This window comes from Labeo rohita, chromosome 17, assembly GCF_022985175.1.
Source record: "Labeo rohita strain BAU-BD-2019 chromosome 17, IGBB_LRoh.1.0, whole genome shotgun sequence".
In the NCBI taxonomy this organism is placed as follows: domain Eukaryota; kingdom Metazoa; phylum Chordata; class Actinopteri; order Cypriniformes; family Cyprinidae; genus Labeo; species Labeo rohita.
Genome location: NC_066885.1, coordinates 14,561,288 through 14,585,617, shown reverse-complemented (window position 1 = coordinate 14,585,617; position 24,330 = coordinate 14,561,288). Strand labels below are relative to the sequence as shown.

The 24,330-nt window shown below is 36.6% G+C and overlaps 1 protein-coding gene across 3 annotated transcripts in view; it reads right to left on the bottom strand.

Moving 5' to 3' along the window:
* Positions 1 to 24,330, bottom strand: part of rasgrp3 (RAS guanyl releasing protein 3 (calcium and DAG-regulated)) — a 44,682-nt gene that overhangs the window by 10,199 nt on the left and 10,153 nt on the right. For 2 of the 3 annotated variants that reach the window (XM_051132671.1, XM_051132670.1), the window contains 12 exons: positions 13,101 to 13,323; positions 12,411 to 12,513; positions 11,973 to 12,035; positions 9,112 to 9,243; positions 8,490 to 8,637; positions 7,115 to 7,288; positions 5,785 to 5,901; positions 5,044 to 5,319; positions 4,848 to 4,928; positions 3,473 to 3,586; positions 3,013 to 3,128; positions 2,064 to 2,211 (listed from right to left, as the gene is read on the bottom strand). In XM_051132671.1, the coding sequence (XP_050988628.1) occupies positions 2,064 to 2,211; positions 3,013 to 3,128; positions 3,473 to 3,586; positions 4,848 to 4,928; positions 5,044 to 5,319; positions 5,785 to 5,901; positions 7,115 to 7,288; positions 8,490 to 8,637; positions 9,112 to 9,243; positions 11,973 to 12,035; positions 12,411 to 12,513; positions 13,101 to 13,170 (1,542 nt within the window). In that variant the 5' untranslated portion in view covers positions 13,171 to 13,323. Of the gene's footprint in view, positions 1 to 2,063; positions 2,212 to 3,012; positions 3,129 to 3,472; positions 3,587 to 4,847; positions 4,929 to 5,043; positions 5,320 to 5,784; positions 5,902 to 7,114; positions 7,289 to 8,489; positions 8,638 to 9,111; positions 9,244 to 11,972; positions 12,036 to 12,410; positions 12,514 to 13,100; positions 13,324 to 19,752; positions 19,901 to 24,330 lie in introns of all 3 variants that reach the window. The other variant, XM_051132672.1, reaches the window with a different exon arrangement.

Here is a 24,330-nt window from a genome sequence, read left to right as displayed (position 1 = left end):
CGGTGTGCACGGTCTTGGTCCAAAGTGCCACAAGTGTCTATAAGGACATTTGTGTATCTCAAAAAACATGCCTGCCATTGGCCGATGAAGTTTGAGCACCTATTAGGTTAACGTAGGCCAATCTGAACGAAGCTCAGTGGGGCTGTTTAATTCAAGGCCCCAAAGGTCTGTGAGAAATTTGAAAGAAATCGTCCACTTGGGGGAAATATTGCAATTTTCAAAGCTGTAAACGATTGTATACTGTGCGTTTTTTTTTGCACATACACCTGACATTTTGTATCATATGATTGAACTCCTCATTTTGGACAACGTCGCTTCTAGAACCATTACTGTCAATCGAATATTTTGTTAAATGATTGAGAAGATTTAAAAAATGTGCAAACTTGTCCTAGGTTTTACATTCCACTGCAGTAAAATTCTCTGGACTTTGTAGGTAAATAATTATCAAAAAAAGTGAAATTTATCCTTTGGTAAGCGATATTGAGGTTGTTTAGAAAAGGGGCCTGTCCAAATTTACCCAAAATCCTATAAAGCCTACGAAAACTTGACAAAACCTGGTGAGCACATGCGACATGATTCTAAATAAGCATGCAAAATTTTAAGGAGATCGGACCACAGATCTGGCGCTGTAACAGTCATAACCATTAAAAAACATAATATTTCTAAGGTAAATTACCTGGATTTGTCTTTTTTTTTTTTAAATCATTGATTTAGGTGGTTACAGGCTTGCTAAATAATGTGTTTTTTCATATGTGCTTAAATGCCTTTAAGCACTTGAACCTCTTGCTTGAAACAGTGCTGCTTAAAGGTGGTTTGATGCTCGAAAAAAAGATTCGTTCATTTTGCTGAACGAGACTCAAAGGTCCGAGTCGGTAAAATGATCCGAACTTCCCATCACTACTATGAATCACGTCTAAGTTCATCGTCTGTTTACTCCGGCTAAAAAAGGTAGAGTATGGTGAAAACTCCATGTTATTTTCTCCTACAACTTCAGAATCGTCCGACATTGTTGTACCTTCTTGTTTGTAAACAATGTTTGACTTACTTGCACTTTCTTAGTCTTTGCGCGTTCGCTTTGTAAACACCGGGTCTGTAGTTCCGCCTACGTTTGGCGTGACCTTTCGACATGATTCAATAGTACGTTGTGAACGCGCATACCAGAACCTGTGCTACACAAGCTTTTGTGCTTAAAAATATACACATTTTTATTTTCCGAAAAAAATGACCGATCGTTTCGCTAGATAAGACCCTTCTTCCTCGGCTGGGATCGTTTAGAGCCCTTTGAAGCTGCACTTTAACTACATTTTGGAAGTTCAAAATCGGGGCACCAATGAAGTCCATTATATGGAGAAAAATCCTGAAATGTTTTCTTCAAAAACCATAATTTCTTTACGACTGAAGACAGAAAGACATCAACATCTTGGATGACAAGGGGGTGAGAAAATTATTTGTGAATTGTTGTTCTGGAAGTGGACTTCTCCTTTAAAATTTTTGTACAAACTGTGATGAATAGAAAGTAAAAAATAACAGCATTAATTTGAAAACCTTTCGCAACATTGTAAATGTCTTTCTTGTTACTTTTGATCAATTTAAAGCATTCTTGCTAAATGAAAGTATTTTGTTTTTTTAAGAAAAATAAAAATGTTACTGACCCCAAACTTTTGAACGGTAGTGTATTTCATAATTTTTAACAGTCAGCCACTTGGCCTGCAATGAGAGGAACAGCAATAAAATTTGTAACTTAACAAGCCAGAAATCTTGGGAGTGAGAAACAGTTAGACACTGTGGTTTTAAGGTCGGATTTAACCTTTAAACACTGTCTGCCTTGGTTCAGTAATGTTGTGGTAAACTCTGCTCCTGCTAGGTATGCTTGTTTGCATACACCCATACACACACACTGCTGAAGCCCTCAGAAGACGTCTATTGCACTTTAGTCCTAGAGAGTATTCTGCATAAATGTTGCACAGCAGAAATCTCCCAAAATACATTCTCAGTTGTGCTGGTGTGAAAGGAAAGAAGTCAATGTAGTAGTTCTTTATGAACCAAATAAAATCAGTTCTTACAAATCCGGCGCAGTGTTCACAGAACGTTGGCTTCAGGTAAGTCATCTCCTGGAAGTTGTGAATAAATCCAGGCCCCATCTTACACTGCAGCAGCGGGTTGGCACGCAGGAAATACGCCATCATCTCATCCTTACTGATCAATCCATCCCTGCACAAAAACAGAGAGATCATCATAATGTCCTCCAGCTCATAAAGCATTATTTCTTTGCTTCCTGTTTCTGAACAGGTACGATATCTGAATAGAACCGTTCGTGTGAGTGCAAGAGCTCAGGATAAATGCATGCAGTCACACGCCAGTAATGTGGTTTGAGCAATGAACTGCTAAGATGAACCACAGAGGACGCCTGGGGAAATTGTGAGTGTGTGCGTGTCTGATGCTGTGCATCCTTCACCGGGAGTTATGACCTTCAGCCTTTTAACAGTGCAGCAGGTAACCCACACTGAGCAGCTGCACAGCCTGAAGTCACTAATGTTGCATTACACATGATGCATTTCCTCTAATCTTTAAAAATAAATATATAAATAAACTTTTACGTGTTCATCCAGTGGTACAGAAAGCATCAAGCTTAAAAATATGCTGTATTTTCCCGAAACTCATAAAACACTGCACGTCAGTGCTGTTTAAAAATGTATTATTGTTGTTTAAATATTACATAACGGTGTTGTTTAGTTGGCACGCCATGCTCTGCTCCACTTACAACGATAAAACAAGTTTAGCACGGTTGAGAAGAACCCTTTGAGGAATTTCCAGACACACTAAATTAACCCTGTCATAAATGAGATAATGTACCGAAAATGTGTCCCTTCCAATATTATCGAGCACTTCTGAATCTCTGCCCAGGCTTATAAAGGATCATTGAGCTGCTCTCGCCAAGAAACGCTATTAGCAGTTTGGCACAAGGGGCCTTTTACAAGAATCACACATTTTGTGTGTGTGTTTCCTACTTACTGGTCTTTATCAAGCACGCAGAAGGAATCAAGGAAAGGGAAATTTGCAGCGATACTCTCAAAGTCTTCCTGAGATATGTATCCGTCATGGTCGTGGTCGTAGTTACGAAAGACAGACTTCACATGCAATGAAAAACAGGATTACACAAGTTCAGTGAAGCAAAAGCCAAACATGCATTTGTTAAATGACTGGACTGTTCTCTGTATGTGGCATAAAAGTGTGCACTGATATAATCTACCATATAATCAAATTCATCTGATTAAACCATTCAGGATGTTTGGAGTCACTGAAATAGGCTTGACATAATCAGTCCCTTATATTCTGGTTTTACAGAACTGGAAAACAATTGCTGGCATTTATACATTTGACAACATATAAAAATCATTTTACAGTGTGTAAAACATGAACTACAATGTTTTCAATATCATAAACGTCTTTGAGTGTTGATGTTGAATCTTACATCCACGACTTTCCTGATGTGTTTGTTGACCAACGAGGGATCTGGTTTGGTGGTGACCCCAGAGGCCCAGTCCAGCGGAGCCAGAGGTTTGTTGGGTGTTGTGGGTGACGTGGGCTGCAGAAAAAAAATATGGATGTTATGAAATCAGTTCTGTTCTGCACTAATTTTTTTTGTTTACAAAAGAAACCCTTTCCAGCTAAATTTTCTTAGGAAAGAGGAAGAAACCGTATTACAGCTACAGTTGTGAACACAATATCAAATGGATTACAGTATAAGATCGAGAGAATTATGCAGTATAAGGATAATTTTAGGAAAATTTTCAACTAAATGACCAAAACATTAAATAACTAGCTATGAGTCATAACACCGCAGTTCATTGGTTTTGGGAAGGTAGGATTTACATTTCTTTCTTTTTAAAAGATTTTAATGTTCATCAAAGCTGCATTTATTTGATCAAAAACACACTAAAACTGTAATATTATTTTTTAAATAGACTTTTTATTTTATATTTTAATACTTTTTAAAACGTCATTTATTCTGATGGCAGTGCTGAATTTCCAGCACCCATTACTCTAGTCTTTAGTGTCACATGATACTTCAGAATTCATTCTAAATCGCTAACGAAAAATTTAAATAGATTTTTTTATTATTATTTATTATTTTAATTTATTATATAATTAAAGTTTTATATAATTAATTTATTATATAATTAAAGTATAAAGTTTTTTTTTTTTTTAAATATTTCAGGGTTTAAAAAAAGAACAGCATTTATTTTTTTAAACATTTTTTTGTGACACTGTCTTTACTGTCACTTCTACTCAATTTAATGCATCTATGCAATAAAAGCATATAAATAAATGTGACCCTGGACCACAAACTGGACCAGTCTTAAGTAGCACAGGTATATTTGTAGCAATAGCCAAAAATACATTGTACGGGTCAAAATATTTTTTTTATGCCAAAAATCATTAGGATATTAAGTAAAGCTCATGTTCCATGAAGATATTTTGTAAATTTCCAACCGTAAATACAGTATATCAAAATTTGATTAGAAATATGCACGGCTAACAACTTAATTTTGACGACTTTAAAAGTGATTTTCTCAGGAGTCCAGATTTTCAAATAGTTGTATCTCGACCAAATACTGTCCTATCTTAACCATATATCAGTTGAAGGCTTATTTATTCAGCTTTCAGATTATGTATAAATTTAATTTTTTTTTAAATGTACCCTTATGACTGGTTTGTTGGTCCTGAGTCACAAACAAATAAATAAATAAATAAATAAATAAAAGTAGTAATTTTATTTAAAAAAAAAAAGATTTTTGAATGCTAGTGATTGATCGGAACACACATGGACCGTACTGTCATCTTACCTGAGATTTGGGGTTACGCGGTTCTCTTAGAAGGGACAGCTCATAAATTTCATCCTCTGTGTAGTACAAATCCAAGGACAGCTTTACACAAACAGACATAAAACAAAATTAAAGCCAATCATTTTAATTAATAAATTAAAACCACTGTGATTCAGTGCTGGAGATTTACAAGCACAGACGTGTGAGCAGAACTCACAGTGAGCAGATAGATCAGGTCCATGTTGGGCTCCACCTGAGCCACGGCGCTCTGCAGAGACACCAGCTCATTAAAGGTGAGATACAGCTGCTGCATCTTCACGATGTTCACTTTCCCATCCTCCACCCAATCCGGGAAGACCACGTGCACGGCGATCAGATCCTTCAGATGAACACCTAGGATTGGGATCTTAAACCCTTCGCTTTCACTGAAGGCTTTGCGGTAAGCACAGTAATTGCCTTTTGACGAAACCAGCTCTGTCATTTCATTCCAGATCTGTCAATAGTATAGAAAATGACAGTTACTGAAATTAATCACCTCTTTCTGTTACACGCTCTGGATATCACACGTCTGACCACTTGCTTAGTTTTTTTTCTTTTTTTTAGTGCATTTAACATACACAGGGGCCTGAAATTGTATTTAGACACTTAAATTGAACATAAAATGTATTAATTTGCATTATACGACAAAATGTCAAACCAACTAACATTTGTAATGTGCGAACCCTTTTCGTACAACAAACTACGCTTTTCTAAGCCATTTTTTAAAAATACTTTTCTAAGGCCACTGTATGATTATGTCTTATAAAATGTTTCCAAGATGTAACATCCCATGAACTCCTTTAGAACTGGGAGCTGGCCTCCAGTGACAGCTTGGCTTTACGGACAAGGGAGTGAGTGAATAGTTTCTCAATAATTCTTGGAGAAAACTAAACAGCTGTTTTTGTAGTGACTGTTGCACCTTTGTGACCTCTGGGCTGAGGTGAGAATGAGTTTCCTTCAAGCGGGAAATAGAGCTGTGACTCAGACCCCCGACCACAGCCATCAGCGTGTTAAAGTTCTTTAGGTGGAGCAGTTTCTGAAAGAGACAGAAGAGACATATAGGCTGTCAAATAAATAGATGGCATATCTGATAATTCGACAGATGTAGGATGGCAAGATAGATAGACAGATAGATAGATAGATAGATAGATAGATAGATAGATAGATAGATAGACAGATAGATAGTAATATAGATAGATTCGATCCATTAGTTCACATATAATCTAGGGCTTTTCATTTGCAGCATAATTGCACAAGTGCTGGCTGATCTCATAAAAGCAGAGCTCTCCTTTATTACTGGAGCTCCAGCGACTCGACAGCTCGACACTTAACATCTATTAGCTGACACGGATCATGCCCAGCAGGCCTTAAAACAGATACTAAAAGCACAGGCTTTGTACTGAAGGGATGCCTGGGTGCTCTTCACAATAGAGGCGTTTCATACACCCCCGGCGGCGTGAGAGCAGGCAGGCGGCTCCCTCGCACTCTTTCGCTGGCAGACATTTACATATCAAAGGGCCTGGAAATGTCATCTAGCTGCTTTCAGAATGCACGGACAGAAACTGGTTTGCTGGGTGAAGGGTCTCACATTTGCGTAATCAACGGTACAGTTAGACAGTGTGTGTGTTACCCAGAATGCACGTTTATTTGTCAGAATACTGGCCTTTTACCATACATTTACCAGTCTTTCATAATGAGTAATTCAATCATTTCATGGGCTTCATTACCTTAAAGCTGCATTTCCTGTTTTTTTACTTTAATTTTACTTTTATTTTTAATTTCTTACCCCTGTATTATAAAACAATATATTAAAGGGATAGCTTACCCAAAATTGAAAATTCTGTCATTAATTACTCACCCCCATGTCATTCCAAACGCTTCAGACCTTCGTTCATCTTTGGAACATAAATTAAGACATTTTTGATTAAATCTGAGAGCTGTCTGACATTGCTGCATAGACAGCAATGTTATTACCACGTTCAAAGGCCAGAAAGGACTTGAAAAAATAGTCTACGTGACATCAGTGGTTCAACCAGGAAAGGGTCAGAAAGCTCTTGGATTTCATCAAAAATATCTTAATTTGTGTTTCGAAGATGAACAAAGGGCTTACGTGTTTGGAATGACATGAGGGTAAGTAATTAATGACAGAATTTGAATTTTTTGAAGGACCTATCTCTTTAATTTTTTAGGAATATTCTTATTCCTGAATATTTCTTTTAGGCAAGCTGAAGATATAAGCATGTTCTTACCTGTGCAACATGGATGTATTTATTGATGACCTCTGCTCTGTGCTGAGGGGTGAGTTTACTGAGGACCATCAGTTGAACCCACTGCGAGATCCCGTTAAACAGAGCGATGGAGCGCTCTAATGTGGGGTTATCTACTAGACAGCCATGAATCACATAACTCTGGTAATCTGTGAACTGAGAACAGAAACAGATACACATTCATACTAGTTCTAGAGAGAACCTAAGTCAAGGGTGTCAAAGTCAGTTCCTGGAGGGCCACAGTCCTGCAGTGTTTTGTTCCAACCCTGCTCCAACACACATACCATGCAGTTTTCAATTAAGCCTGAAGCACTTGATTAGCTGGATCAGGTGTGTTCCATTAGGGTTGCATCTAAACTCTGCAGGGCTGTGGCCCTCCAGGACTGGAGTTTGACACCCCTGACCTAAGTAGTTCAAACAGTAGGTCAACTGTTTTCAAAGTAACACAACTTTTCAGTAACAAACCACTGTGAATAAACATGCTAAATTACACTCTAAAAATGGTTGTTTTAACTCAATGTTATGATATGGACTAACCCAACTGTTGGGTTAAATTTTTCAATTAAATTTTAAACCCTGCAGTTCGGTTAGTCCATATCTAAGCCAACGTTGGGTTGAAACAACCCAGCATTTTTTAGTGTGTAAACAGCCAGTCTGAATGTAGCGTGGGAAGTAAATTGGTTCATTCAAATGGGTACTGTAAATAAGCAGACTGATTTGTTGTGGTAAATTAGTTTGCCCTAAACTCTCTTATATGTAGCTTCTAAAAAGTCCAGTTCACAGTGGATATAAGACTCGCATACACAATGTAATTTCACCCAAAAACGAAAATTTGCTGGACATTTACACTCCCTCAGGCCATCCAAGATACAGTTTATTTCTTCATTGGAACAGATTTGGAGAAATTTAGCATTACATAATTTGCTCACCAATAGATCCTTTAGAATGAGAGTGCAAACTATTACTACTGAGGGTGAGTACATTTTCTTCAAATTTTCATTTTTGGGTGAACTCATCCTTTAAAAGTCATGGCTTTCCAGAGCTTATTTTTCCAAAGTTTAGTACTGATTTAGAAGGAAGGAGTGGATAAAGGAAGGATGTTTGTTAACTAAAACAAATACTTGAGTGTTAGCTCCTAAGAATAACAATGCAGGTCAATGGAAAAAATCAGCAGAGCTGATAAGTAAACCAAAGTGTGTTCTCATATGCATAGTCTTTTTTTTCTTTCTATATCACAAAAACAAACACACACACACACACACACGCATTATCTTCACTGACGTAAGTCCTCTACAGCTGCCGGCCTTCCCAGATGAAGGAAACACTTTATTTTTCCATTTCTGCTGTGCACACTAACCGATATCCTCCTGATGGACTTGTACTCTAAGAAGGTGAGGTGTTCGGCCAACTCAATGGGTTCCAGATGATCAAACAGGAGTGACGCTTTACCCTTCTTCACCTGCTTCTTTCGCTGAGTCAGTTTACGCATCCAGTCATATGAGGGTCTGAAGAGACAAACGTATTCACTGCTTTATGTTCACACTACACAGTGTATTCAAATTGTTTCTTCCTCTACACAGTGTCACACTGTTGTCTCACACGCAGACTCATTAACTAAATATGACAAGACATCTGCCATAATTTCATAATTATGAAATGATTTCATGAATTATAATGTGAAATTTAAGATGCCACTCAGTGTTAATTAGTGACAAAGCCTAAGCGACAGGTGCGTAATGCTCTATGCAATCATTCCACATAATCTGAATCAGTGATTAAAACATGCTCATTAGTGTCAAGTTATGCCATAAAGGGCAACATTTGAATTTACAACAAAGTATTTTCATTTCAATCAAAACGATGCTCTGATTAAAGCCAAATAGGTCAATAGTAATGACACAGTCAATGATCAGCATGCTGTGAGCAGATGCATAACCATCAGACCTGTGCAAGTGTTTGTGTGTTGTAACAACACTCACATTGTAGAAATGTCAAGTAGTTTAATGTGCTCGTCACCACCCAGCTGAGCAGCTGCATCTCGAAATTCTTCAGTAAGACGGATCAAACCTAGATCCAGATCAAACTCTGCAGGGAATTCAGCTATCCAGTACCTACACACAAACACACAATGCACATTGGTTTGAAAACTGTAAATTACATTGAAATTGTATTGCTGTGGTTAAACACAAACCCAGCTGATATTGTTGCCCTTTACTTTTCAACAAAATGACGGAAAACTAAATGTTATAACTGCAGACTGACACCCAGTCAAACTGTAAATATCATCTTCCTCTCAGTACTGCTTCAGCTGCCATGTTTAATGCTGTTTGTTGTCAGGTAACAAGCCTTGAGAAAAAATTCAAACACATCATCACCGTACTTACTTGTGGGGAACTGTAACCTTGAAGCAGAGTTTTTCTAGACCACAAACGCGAAATATATAAACAGCTCACAACTCTGCATGTCTGCTTTGTTGGTTTTCTGTTTATGCTAATTAAACTCATCTTACAAAAATTATGGCGGCAACATGCTGGAGTGATGGTGCAAGATAATACTTTTAATCAAGAATTACCATATTTATACGCAGCAACACATTGTTTAGAATTTCTTGGTACTTTAAAGCTGTGGTTTTTAACTGGTATTTTATAACCAGAAATGATTTGCAGGTCTATTTTGCATTACAGACAACAAGGAAAAAAACAACAAATAAATGCATATAACTATGACTTCTAATAACAATAGTTATGACTTTTTTCATTTGTTGTTAATGTTAAAGGCTGTGCATCCAGTTGACTACAATATTTTGGCAAAACAGGCCAAAATTGTCTAATTGTGTAACCTTCTTAAAATAAAATGTTTCTTGTGCACTAAATCAGCATATAAGAATGATTTCTGCAGGATCATGTGACACATAAGACTGAAGTAATGGCTGCTGAAAACTCAGCTTCACTATCACAAAAGTCAGTTACATTTTAAAATATATTCAAATAGAAAACCTGTAATAATTTGTAATAATATTTCACAATATTATAGTTTACACTGTTTTTACTGCAGTGATCAAATAAATCCCTGGGAAGCATAACAAACCTCTTTTGTAAACATTAAAAAAACCTGACATGTATTACTATAATACTTGTTTTGTTAGAGTAGTTCTATCAGACATCCAGAGTTGATTTCCTGCGGACCTCCTGAAACACAGCAACAAATCTATCCAGATGGGATATAACCAGTAAATATCAAGGCTACATTTTAAATCAAGCAAGGTTACTTTTCCCTCCAACAGGATGCAGTTCTACAAAACACTGACCTCTTTCATTTTGTGTTGTTTTTGTTTTGGTGACTCTCACCAAGTCCCTGGAGAAAGGAACGGATGAAGTGTATTTATGTCAGATGCATGCCGTTTATCATTAATTATGTAGATGTTTTTGACTGCTGGACTCACTGAGGGCACTGAGACACAAAAACACATTCTTTTCTTGCTTTTCTGTTTTTTCGAGACATAACCATCAGCTGGAATGTGTGCCCAGTGTGAGTCAGAGTGACATCATGCAGCATTGTGTAACTGTGCATATTAGCGAGACCAATAAGAGTAGGGGTCAAAAGGTCATCAGACATACATCTTCACCGCAGTTTACACTGATAACTGACAAGTTACACTAACCTAAATGTCTTTACAAGACTTTGCATGGTCATGGTCAAATTTAACAGACTAGTGATCTAGAAATAGGGCAGAAAAATCTTAGATATCCTTATTCATTTTACATTTCATTGTCTGTTTTTTTCTTTAATTATAAAACACTGTTAATATACCTTTTTCATCACTTGTGGTGTTCCCAGTCAAAAATGTCTAACCTACAAGATACTGCTTATAAATTTCTTGTTATGCTACATTATTGCCAAATCTTAAAGGGTTAGTTCACCCAGAAATGAAAATTCTGTCATTAATTACTGACTGGAACAAGGCTGGAATCCACTACACAACCTTTTCCCCAATTTATTGTCTGGAGACAGTCTGCAGATTCAAGTTGACAGATTTCATAGAAAACTGCACAGTGTATGATGGCCACAGACTCAGATTTTTAGCTTCAGACTATGGTTCCATCCAGTCGGAGGATGTCAAACAAGTTTGACATTTTCAGATGATTTTAGAACACATATTGTTTGAATTTGTCACACGTTTCCTAGCAACAAGGTGCACGTTTCTGCCTGAGTTTGTTGTGATCAGAACAATTTTAAAGTTTGGTAGCTGGTAGTTTGACATGACCCTCAGTCATTTAGTGTATGATGTCTATTGTTTTAAAATCTGTTCAGATTTTAACAGTCATATAGTATGTTCCAACCTTTAGATTTTGATTTCCAGATCAATTTTTTGATTTATTCTCAAAACATATCCTGAAACCCTGAACAAAAGCCTGTGGTTTTGGAGAAGTGATAGATCTGAAAACTGGCAGGCAGATGTGAATATAGAAGAAAGGAAAGGTTGCCTGAGGAGATGTGCTGTGTGAATAATAGATGGATGAATTGCTGAATCATTCTTTGCTGTGCACTAAAACACAAAATGTCCACTGTGGACAAACGTCGATCTGATGGAGCGATGCATGTCCTTGTGACATCATCGCTTCTCATTCTGAGCGCAGGCGACAGTCACGCAGCCCCCGGAGAAAAAGTGGAAGAACAGAAGGGGAATAAAAAAACGAAAACACTATATAATAGCCTCCTCACGACATGCTCTGTTGTTGCCTAGCAATGCAAATAAACACCTTAAATCATTCAGAAGAGGAAACTCATGGGGAAATAAATGGGTTGTTTATCTTGTTAAACGGAAGCTGTTTTTATTTACCTCATTAAATAGCAGATCTTCAGTCGTGTCCGCTGGCAGTCATCTCCCCGACAGTCACGATACGTGATAGAGAGTCAAGGAGCACTGAACATGCTGGAGAATGAATGGTTGTATATGCACATGCAGTATGTAATGAATGAATGGCACTGCATTGCACAACATATTATTTCATGTGGCATTTATTTTACAAGAGAATTAGCAGAAGTACACTTTCAATTAAAACTTTTCACAAAAAGAAGTTTGTTAGGTTTAAAACAATTGCATAAATGACTAAGAAACGATAACTGAATTCTGAGAAAAGCTCAGACTAGCATGAATTTCTTGGAGATGCCACTTGGTATTTACTGAGATATAACACTGCGCACTCTATAAACAGATACCTACTGAAACATCACACAGAAACCACACATTCGCTCATACCCGACCGCCACAGGATATATAATGAGAAGTTTCCCAGCGAGCTCGGTGGAGGACACATACCAGCGGTGCATCAGCAGAAGGGTTCTGGGGAACTGATTTTCATGCAGCTCTCCTTCATCATCTATAACAGAGAAAGACAGTCACAGAAAAAAAGAGAAACATTATAAAAGAATAGATATTATATAACCATAATGTAAACATGACGTAAAAATAATATTATACGAAAAAGTAGTAAAGGAATAAAGGATATAATAAAGGATTATATTTTAGTCCATTGCAGAATTATGACTAGCAGTTCAAAAACACAGATATGATATGAGAGACAGTATGATGCATATATATATATAAAAAAAACTGAATATAAAGACTTAATGCAGGATATGTGTAAACAATCAAAAACATGGATCAGTAATTATAATGATCAATAAGAGCAGTAATAAATATTGATATTATTTTGATGATTTATAGTTATTAGCAACTATGATTAAGCTTAACAGGAGTCATTAATCATTCACAATCACAGCAATCCATTATGGCATCAACCCTGACCAATATCAGTGGTCAGTTATTGTGATTATCATGGTCAATCAATGAATTTGAACAAACAGCAACTGAGAAGTCTGAGATGAGGTGTGTGAATCTGTTAGAAACCTATAAAACATGGATAGCAGACAAAATAATTGTTTGAGTATGTGAGTGTTTACTCACCAAACGCATGAATGCAGGCTTCCAGCAGTAGCTCCAGAGAAGCAGCTTTCCCTAGCGTAGACGACCCCATGACCTCCCGTCCGACCTGACCTCACTGGGACATCCAGCTCTCTGCCATTAGGCAGGCCACCCTCTCTCTTTTCTTTTCTCCTCTCTTCCAGTTCTCTTCTTCTTTAAATGTGCTCAGTGTGCTCAGCAAAACAATGGTTGACTCTGTGCCTCACTGCAGAAACAAACAAAACACTGTCAATTATTAAAAAAAGGTTACAGAAATATTTTATGAAGCCTTTCACATGCTTGCACCAAGGGGCTTTATAGTGAATGAACTGATGGGGCTTTATAGTGAATGAACTGATGCTGTTCAGTAATCACCTCTTGCTATAGTTTGTCAGGCGATCTTCGTCTTTTTCACACTTTCAATGAATACAGTAAAAAATAGGCCCTGAAACTCTTTTAGTCTAAAATCTTTTTCAGCAAATGGTCAGTGAAAGGAAGTGCTTAATCTTCAGAAGATCATCAACCTCAGGTGGTCAAACTAAATTAGCAGTTTCATTTTCCATTCATTTTATGTGAGGTTAAACCATGGTTTAAAAAAAATCTATGCCAGAACTTTGTCTAAATTAAGCTATCACTTAGTAAGAGCTAGCTAGTTTGAGTTTAAAGCTACTGATAAACTTTCCATATCGTGCTGGACGAAATACAGGTTAAAACGGGTCATACCACATGCGGTATGAATTAAAAAAAAAAAAAGGCATCCAGTACAAGTGGCTAAGCAGTGTAGACAAAGTCTTGAATTAAGAGGAAATGGTTAGAGAACTATTAATAATACACAACTAATTCTTTAAGTGGGCAAATAAACCAACTGTAAATGGCAGTTAACAGAAGCCAGAGACGCTGAAGACGAACACAGAGGAGAAAATACTGTAGCAGGCAGAGCAAACTCACTTTACCATGTGCGAAATATTTAAGGAAAATCCTAAATACTGAACTGGGGATGGGGGTTTACATGAATCTCTGAAGGGAACTGACTGTCTTTAGAAAAGTTTAGATGGTATTTTCTTCTCATCTTACCTCCATTTAAAGCACATTAATGTAATGTTTAAAAACGCAGCTTCTGCTTTGTTTACAACAGTAACCAAGGAAACACTGTATCGCTGCTGTTCCATAAGCGCCACCTGCTGGCAGAGGGTGAATTTGCATTCTCATTCAGCCCATCTGCTGTTTTTGTTTTGTGCAGATACGTTTTATGTAACATAATTTCACAAAGCTTAGGTCAGACCATTCTCTTTTGGCTTTAAATTTTGAAATTATACAGTCTAATTCACATCCAAAACTGCTCATGCTACATGTAGCATGTGTGTTTGGATTGTGTCTTTGAAACGTGTTTAATACCCAAGCCTGATGAATGCGGTGAAATCAAATAAAAAAAATGCAGTCATAAAAAAAAAAAAAAAATCACTGCTGTTCCATAAGCATGTGAATTTGCATTCTCATTCAGTCCATTTGCTGTTTTTGTTTGGTGCAGTTATGTTTTATGTAACATTTTACAAAGCTTAGGTCAGACCATTCTGTTTTTGCTTCAGATTTTGAAATTACACAATCTGTATCTAATGTGTTTGAAATGCTTTGATTACTCAAACCTGACAAATGCAGTGAAATTAAATAAACGCAGTTATTAAAAAAAAAAAAATGCTGCTGTTCCATAAGCACCACCTGCTGGCAGAGAGTGAATTTGCATTCTCATTCAGCCCATCTGATGTTTTTTTGTGGAGATACGTTTATGGTAGCATAATTTCACAAAGCATAGGTCAGACCATTCTTTTTTTGCTTCAAATTTTGAAATTATACAGTCTAATTCACATCAAAAACTGCTCATGCTACATGTAGCATATGTGTTTGGATTGTGTCTTTGAAATGTGTTGAATACCCAAGCCTGATGAATGCGGTGAAATTAAATAAATAAAAAAATGCAGTCATAAAAAAAAAATCACTGCTGTTCCATAAGTGTGTAAATTTGCATTCTCATTCAGTCCATTTGCTGTTTTTGTTTTGTGCAGTTATGTTTTATGTAACATTTTACAAAGCTTAGGTCAGACCATTCTGTTTTTGCTTCAGATTTTGAAATTATACAATCTGTATCTAATGTGTTTGAAATGCTTTGATTACTCAAACCTGACAAATGCAGTGAAATTAAATAAACGCAGTTATTAAAAAAAAAATGCTGCTGTTCCATAAGCACCACCTGCTGGCAGAGAGTGAATTTGCATTCTCATTCAGCCCATCTGATGTTTTTTTGTGGAGATGTGTTTATGGTAGCATAATTTCACAAAGCATAGGTCAGAACATTCTTTTTTTGCTTCAAATTTTGAAATTATACAGTCTAATTCACATCAAAAACTGCTCATGCTACATGTAGCATATGTGTTTGGATTGTGTCTTTGAAACGTGTTGAATACCCAAGCCTGATGAATGCGGTGAAATTAAATAAATAAAAAAATGCAGTCATAAAAAAAAAATCACTGCTGTTCCATAAGCGTGTAAATTTGCATTCTCATTCAGTCCATTTGCTGTTTTTGTTTTGTGCAGTTATGTTTTATGTAACATTTTACAAAGCTTAGGTCAGAGCACTCTGTTTTTGCTTCATTTTTTGAAATTATACAATCTGTATCTAATGTGTTTGAAATGCTTTGATTACTCAAACCTGACAAATGCGGTGAAATTAAATAAATGCAGTCATTAAAAAAAAAAAATGCTGTTGTTCCATAAGCGCCACCTGCTGGCAGAGAGTGAATCTGCATTCTCATTCAGCCAATCTGATGATTTTTGTGCAGAAACGTTTATAGAAGCATAATTTCACAAGCATAGGTCAGACCATTCTGTTTTTGCTTACAATTTTAAAATTATACATTCTAATTTACATCTAATAAATGTTTTGAGTTTGGATTATGTGTTTGAAATACGTTGAATACTCAAACCTAATGAATGCAGTGTAATTAAATAAATAAAAAATATAAAAATGGGTTTAAAATATGAAAACGAATAAATTATTTTCTTCCCAATGTGTTCCCAAAATGATGTTTTTTTGTGCTTTTTGCATTTACAAGGTTGGGCATAAAAATAGTTTAATATAATAGTATTTAGTAATAAAAATTAGGACATTTTTGGTTAATGACAATAAGGTTTTACCAAAAATCATTTGCATATCAATTCAACAGATTATGCCTAAATTATTAATTGCTGAGTCTATACGACTTAATGATACAGACATTTGGCTTGCTAGGTTAATTTCAAACAGTTTGTATAACATATTTAATAGATTTCATAAGAACATGGTGTCCACTTTATGGTGCCCATAAAATGCTTTCTGTACTTCTTTCCATTCACCCTAACCCTTCTCTCCAAACCACATCAGCAGACAGACCTGCGTTAAGGTTGAATTGTTTGACTGCTTTATTCTTCTTTGAACTCCCTATGGCAGCTATCAATATTTCATCTCTCTTGCGGGAGCTCTGTTTGCATGACACTACATCACACATCACGATTTCACACAGATGGCATGACATCATTCTGGCCCACTGAGCTGGACGTACGCTACCTGATTAGAGCTTACATAATAGCGTCCAAACTCATTAACGCTTACGAACGTGTGCGTGTCCACACGTAAAGGATAACTGGCCCTTCACACTGCCACTAAATCTTCCTGCTCTTGTGTTGTTTTATTTCTGTCTTGTGCTGTGATGTGTACGTCAGTCTTCCGGATGACGTGTGTTTTTTCCTGAATCCTTTATCTATGTAATCAAAACGGGCAGGGTAAGTGTGTTCCTGTGCAAAAATAACTAATAGATTAATTTTAGATTAGGGTTTATTTTTATTGCAGTGAAGATCAGAAAAGGTGCAATCTGAAGGATCAACAACAAATTATCCCTCAAAATACAAACACTGGAAATCAACTCTAGCCATAACAACAACAACATATGTACACAGAGGTTAAGCAGCTGCTTGCGATGTGAGAAGACTCAGATAAATCTTGTGGGACCTTCAGTCGGCATCCTGATCTTTGAAGTAAAACAAGTCATGTGTGAGATGCAAGGGCGAATGAGGTACCTGTGCTACTGTCAATAACCCTGTTCAGAATTCATTGCCGTCGTCTTGGAGACGCCCTCTCATGATGTCATAAATGACCCCAGTAAGTGAGGGGGTGAAGGGAACAGCATATGACTTTAGATGATGGAATCTACGCGGGACGGCAAAATAACTGCAAAAACATCATACATTTCTATCCTCATCCACATGAAGTGCATTTTAAAGTACACCTGCACCCAAAACAGATCCCTGACCTCAGAGATGAAGGGACCAGCGCTGTGGTTATAAATATCTCAGTCTAATTTTCACCCCTCTCATCTGTGAGTTTGAGTGCTGACGGCTGGAACCTGTCCTGACTCGCTTCATCCAGACCAGCACACGGAGGGACATCGGTTACACAACCATCCCATGAAGCCAAATATATTAGATATTTATGACTCAAGCTCTATACAATCCTGCATGATCTAAAATGCAATGTAATAATAGTTAGTAGTGTAAACTATGTCAGCAATATTTAGTTCCTATATATGCCACAGTTCCTAAATTTCATAAATTAAGAAATAACACTGCATCACTGTGTTCCTGTGAGAACATGCATGCTAAATCTTTCTCATACCCTTTTGTAGTTGCAAAACTGACTCAATATTTTAAAAGATTTTCTCCCTACTGAATTATTTCTTATATTTCTGTGAAATGCTTTTAAAATAGATTTTGACCTTGGAAATGTTGATTTTTTTTTCTTTCTAACAACGTTAAACAAACCAGTCTTGTTCAGTTTTGACAGCATAGTGAAGGCATATACAAAATAAATGTCTTTTGTCTATATGCACTACCGTCCAAAAGTGATGAGAGAGTAACTAATACGTTTATTCAGCAAGGAGACATTAAATTGAACAAAAGTGGCAGTAAAGATATTTATATTGTTAACAGGACTAGCTAAAAAATACTGATTTGTAGATTTTAATCGATTCTCATTTTTATGAAACAATATTGGTTCATAAATCTCAAGAATCAGTTAGTCAGGCTCTGTGTTGCCAAGTCCCCGTTTTTCCAGCAGAACTGGGCTACTTTAACACTATTGCTGCGGGTTGTTTTTCATGTCTGTGGGTTGAAGCAACCTCGATAACATGAGATTTAGCCCATGGAGTGCTAATTTTACCAGGGGAATCCCACCAAAAAATGTTTGTTTTAAGCCCCGCAGCGTGATTTTTACTAGGGACCCCTTCGAAATGCAATTGGGCTAGTTTTGAACTAGTTTTGAGTAGCAATTGGCCGGGTTTTGCTATGAAAAACTGGCAACCCTGGTCTAGCCTGTTTTCAGTTAATGAACGTAACATTATAGGCACCTCCCATCCAATAATTTGCGATAAGCTTTGTGCTGTGTTACTTTTGATATGAAACAAAGTCTCAGATTTAAAATTCTGTCCATTTTATTACAGTATCCAAACAATAAATGCCATTTTGGCACTGTTTAATGTGGAGTTACAGATTGCTAAAGCGCCTCAGTTCAAGAGAGATATCAAAATAAGTTCAAAATAAGCATGAACGAAAGTCCGAAGGTATCTTAAAAGAAAGAGTAAAACTTACCGAAATCCTATCCTGTCTCGTGTAATCGCTCAAAAGCGGAAAGATGTCAACAGCTTGTAAACAATGTCACGTAACGTCACATGAATTGAATCAAATCAGAATTTGAATCAAGTCGAAAGCTTATGATTCAGAATTGAAATATGTCAAAACCCAGCCCTAACTGTTAAAGAGTATCATTGTTTCCACAAAAATATTAAGCAGCACATCTGCTTTTAACAGTAAATAAGAAGATATTAAGAAGATGAAATGTTTCTTAAGCACTAAATCAGCATATTAGAATGATTTTGCCAGGACTGGAGTAATGGTTGATGAAATTTCAGCTTTGCCATCACAGATATAATTTAGTTTTTTTTGTGTTTTTTTTTTTATCAAATGCACCTTTTAGGGGTAGTATATATACTAGTACACTTCTAAAAATCACAAATATATGCATTTAAAATGCACAATCTATCTCTTTATTAGAAAATGGTGCAGAAAATATGGATGACTCATCCTGCACTACAAAGGTTTTTATCCTATCAAATACTCTCTAGAATGTGAATGCCCCGCCCCCCAATCACCATGACTGAACTAAAGCATACTAGCACCCTATACGCCTCACCCAAACTTCTAATTTCAAAAGGAAGCACATCAGCATAGAAAAGAATAATGCGCTCATCAAGCTATTTAATTCTGTCTTTAAATCTGAGGTTAGAACAGCTGGAGTGCTACTTTTAATAGCACAAAACTGGAATAAACTGCCTCAGACAAGATCCAAATACCATTTAATATTCCCATAAATGCATAGGCACTGAAGAAGCTCTCGAAAATCAGAGCAAAACAGAGAGCGAGAGAATTACTCATTGAGAAAGCGCAAGGACTCAGAACTTGAATGTGATGAATATAATGATGTCAATAGCACAAAAAGTGAGTACAGACAGAGAGATGCTTTTCATAAATCTCACGCAAGAGCCAAAGACTCACATTTCTCTCATTCACTTACCCTAAATCTTCACAGTAAGTTCTGCGGTGTACATCTGAAGGGTCAAGTGTAACTTCCAAAAGCTGCTGCGGTTTGAGGAAAGGAGAACTCCTCTCTAGCAGAACAGACTGCGATCAGCTGACTGACACTATCCCACTGTCCTCCACGCCTGTTTGTAAACACCAACGCACATCAGACGGCCATATGACAGATCATCACAGCCAATCAGAATGACAGAAGGGCTCAGAACACGAACAGGGGACAAGATGAATACAAATGGGAGAGATGGAGTGAGAAAGAGATAATGAGAAAGAGAGAGTGAAGATGACATGTGAGAATTGAGCTAGAAGAGACAAAATGAATAATAATAAAGTGAAAAAGAGACCAAGAAAACAAAAAAGATACAGGCGTAGTACTTTCATATTACAGCACCGGGACAAGTTGGATATTTCTTATTGGCACTACACTACAGACAACAGAACTTCAAGCGAGAAAAATAATAAACACGATGTGAAATAAGGCAGGACAAGCAGGACAGAATGTCTGGGTGAAAAGCAGATGAGGCAGATGTCTGTGTCTCTGGCAGCGAGAGAGAAACAGCTGCCCTCTACATCTGTGTGCGCGTAGTGAAATGAAGTCATTGGGTTCTCAGTGAACTGGACAGCAGCTGTTCAAAACCCAGACTCCTCCTGCTGACCCTCAAGAGAGGTCACAGAAGTCAAACATATCAGCATTTCTGTATGACTTAAGACTGGGCTATTTCACCTGCAGTTATTTTTCTCTTCAATTTTTCCTGTTTTTTTTTTTTTATCACTTTTACCATTTATTTTTATAGTACAGGAGAAAAATAGCAAGAAATCATAGAGAGAAAGTTCCAAAAAGTCATTCCAAATTTTCTTACATGTGCATTAGTCAATATGTTGTATGGCTGCAGCATATATAATATCCCATACCAGATCTATACAGGTGGAGCTGGGGAGGTGGAGGGTTTCAGAGGATATCTGAAGGTGTGTTGCAAAATTTTCTAGTGCATGCTAACCAGCCATTTAAATGTAAAGCAGCCAGCTAATTGGAACCAATCAGCTTGTGCTAAATAGTTTGACGCTGTGAATGTCATCAGTTTGCATTAAAGGAGAAGTCCACTTTCAAAACAAAGATTCACATATAATGTACTCACCCCCTTGTCATCCAAGATGTTCATGTCTTTCTTTCTTCAGTTGTAAAGAAATTATGTTTTTTGAGGAAAACATTTCTGCATTTTTTTTCTTCATATAATGGACTGGTATGGTGCCCCGATTTTGAATTTTCAAAAGGCAGTTTAAATGCAGCTTCAAACGATCCCAAATGCGGTTGTAAATGATCCCAGCCGAGGAAGAAGGGTCTTATTTAGTGCAAGCAATCGGTTATTTTCATAAAAATAATACAATTTAAATACTTTTTAATCTCAAATGCTTGTCTTGCCTTTCTCTCCCTGAACTCTGTGTATTCTGACTCAAGACAGTTAGGGTATGTTGAAAAACTCTATATTATTTTCTCCCTCAACTTCAAAAATCATTTCAAAATCTACATCGCTGCAGAAGTACTGACCCAGTCTTTGCAAAGTGAACATGCAAAGAAGATCAAACACGCTTAACAAAAAAGGTAAAACAGTGATGTAGGACGATTTTGAAGTTGAGGGAGAACATAAGATGGGAGTTTTTCGACATACCCTAACTGTCATGAACTGGAACAAAAACAGTCCAGGCAGAGCAAGAAAAGACGAGCGTTTGACATTAAAAAGTATATACATTGTATTATTTTTATTAAAATAACCGATCGTTTCGCTAGATAAGACCCTTCTTTCTCGGCTGGGATCGTTTACAACTGCATTTGAGATCATTTGAAGCCACATTTCAACATTACATATGAATCTTTGTTTTAGATTTGGACTTCTCCTTTAACGACCCATCAGCCTGCGCCATCTAGAGTTTCATGACAGAACTTGGCATTTCTGCTTTGAAATGCACCTTTAGTATAACGCTAAATCTATATATTTAATGCTGCTTTGTGTCACCAGTTTTGTGTAGAGAAAATGCAATCTACAAAATCAGTAAGAGTTTTTATGTTTTTAAATGTGATTCACTTAAAAAATGAGAATTTCCATATAATTTACTCACCCCCATGTCATCCAAGATATTCATGTCTTTCTTTCTTTGGTCACAAAGAAATTGAGGTTTTTGAAGAAACATTCCAGGATTTTTCTCCATATCGTGGACTTCAATGGTGGTCAATGGACTAAAGGTCCAAATTGCAGTTTCAGTGCAGCTTCAAATGGTTTCAACATGATCCCAGCCGAGGAATAATGTTATCTAGTGAAATGATTAGTATTAAAAAAAATAAATAAATAAATATATATATATATATATATATATATATATATTTTTTTTTAAACACAAATGCTTGTCTTGCACCAGCTCTGGGATGCAAATTGCGTGATCACGCTGTAAATGTCACGTGTGGTTGGTTCTTCATCTGTGTACTTGGGTTCAAAAAGGTAGGGTAGAAAAACTCCATCTCATTTTCTCCTCCAACTTCAAAATTGTCTGATATCCTTGTTTTATCTTTTTTTGTAAAAGATGTTTGCCTTTTTGCCTTTGCTTTGTGTACACTGGGTTGGTACTTCTGGCTACATCGCATATGCATGATTATGTAATGCGTAAGGTTGAGTTAGAGGAAGACAAGCATTTGTGGTTAAGAAGTTTATAAATTTCTATTTTTTTCTTTAAAACGACCGATCGTTTCACTAGATAAGACACTTATTCCTCAGCTAGCGTTGTGTAGAGTCCTTTAAAGCTGTACTGAAACTGCAATTTGGACCTTCAACCCATTGCCCACCACTGAAGTCCACTATATAGACAAAAATCTTAAAATGTTTTTCTCAAAAAAAAAAAAAAAAAAAAATTTGATTTCTTTTTATTTATTCCTGTGATGGCAAAGCTGAATGTAGCTGAATCAGGCTTCAGTGTATTTTAATTTGCTTATTTGTTGCTTGAGTAACATTTCTTATCTTCTCCAAATTTTTGAATGCCACAGTATACTCTCAAAAATAAAGGTGCTTCACGATGCCATTGTCTAAATGGTTCCATAAAGAACCTTTAACATCTTTCTGTTTCACGAAAGATTCTTTGTGGTGTAAGAAGGTTCTTGAGATAATAAAAAGGTAAGAAAGAGACGGTTCTTTAAAGAACCTTTGACTAAACGGTTCTTTGTGGAACCAAAAATGGTTCTTCTATGGCATCGCTGTGAAGAACATTTTAAGCACCTTTATTTTTAAGAGTGTATATTATGAAAATGAAAGAAAATATTTACATCTAGATTGCTGCCTATTGAGCACTGGTTTTAGAGCTGATATCAAAAGCACAGTCATGCGACCTCCTTAGTCGGTATATATTTCCTCTTCATTATTGTGACAAATTACATCTTGAACAGCTTCTGAACTACCTTTTTTGGGCTGATTGTCAAGTTTAATTCAAATGTACAAGAGCGTTCTTACAAAACATTTAGCGACCTGACCACCACAACATTACAATAAGAATTTGATCTGTCTCTCTTATAGACAGTAGTGTAATGATGACCGCGTCACAATATTCACACATTTCAGTGCTTTCTCAGAGTTTCCACTGCTAACACAGTTGAGAAACAAATGAACACGCATGGATGCACGCAAATAAGAACATTCACACAAGCAGACAGAAAAGCTCTCATGCACATAAACACAAACACAAAGACTCAAACCCACCTTGTTCGAACCATTCACACAACGCCAGAGACCTGCAATCAGTAAATGAGTTACCTCCCCGCAACCTCATTATCAAACAGTCATCTAAAGCTTCAGCCCACAGAGACAACAGCCGATTATCTCTGACAGTCGCTCTATAAAGCCTGATTTACTACAGATGAACTCAGCAAACCCAAAACACAACACCACCAGCAGTTCTAAATCAGATCAGGGCCCCAACCTGTGTACTTTTGAGATTTACATCTTTTAGTCAAATTATCAACCATAAATCATCCTGTCAGTACATCAATGATAGGGTTTTGTCTAGATGAAGGGAAAAAGGTAGCAATGTTTACAAAGCTACTTTGAAACGTACTTCGCAAACTACAAGCTACTCATCATGCAAAGTGGAGAGTTCACCCCAAAAATGAAACTTTTTATCATCATTTATTCACCTTCATGTTGTTCTTAACCTGCATGACTTTCTGTGTAACACAAAACTGTGTTTCTGTGTTAACTGAACAGTTTTGGTTACCACTGACTTTCACTAATGTACAGGGAAAAAGAAAAAACTCAAACAATTTTGAAAAAGGTGCCACACAAGAAATAAAGTGCATTTTTGGGTGAACTATCCCTTTAAATAACAGTCAAACTAGCCTTTTAGCTACACTACGAACAAAATGTTCACTAACAGAAGCTATATAAGGATGTAATATGAAGTCATTTATTTTTACAACCACAGCAGTATTTATCTGGCAAAACAGTGTGGGTTTCAAATACCCTAATTTATACACATTTATGTAACTGTACGTCAAAAACAAAAACCATTTCACAAAATATTT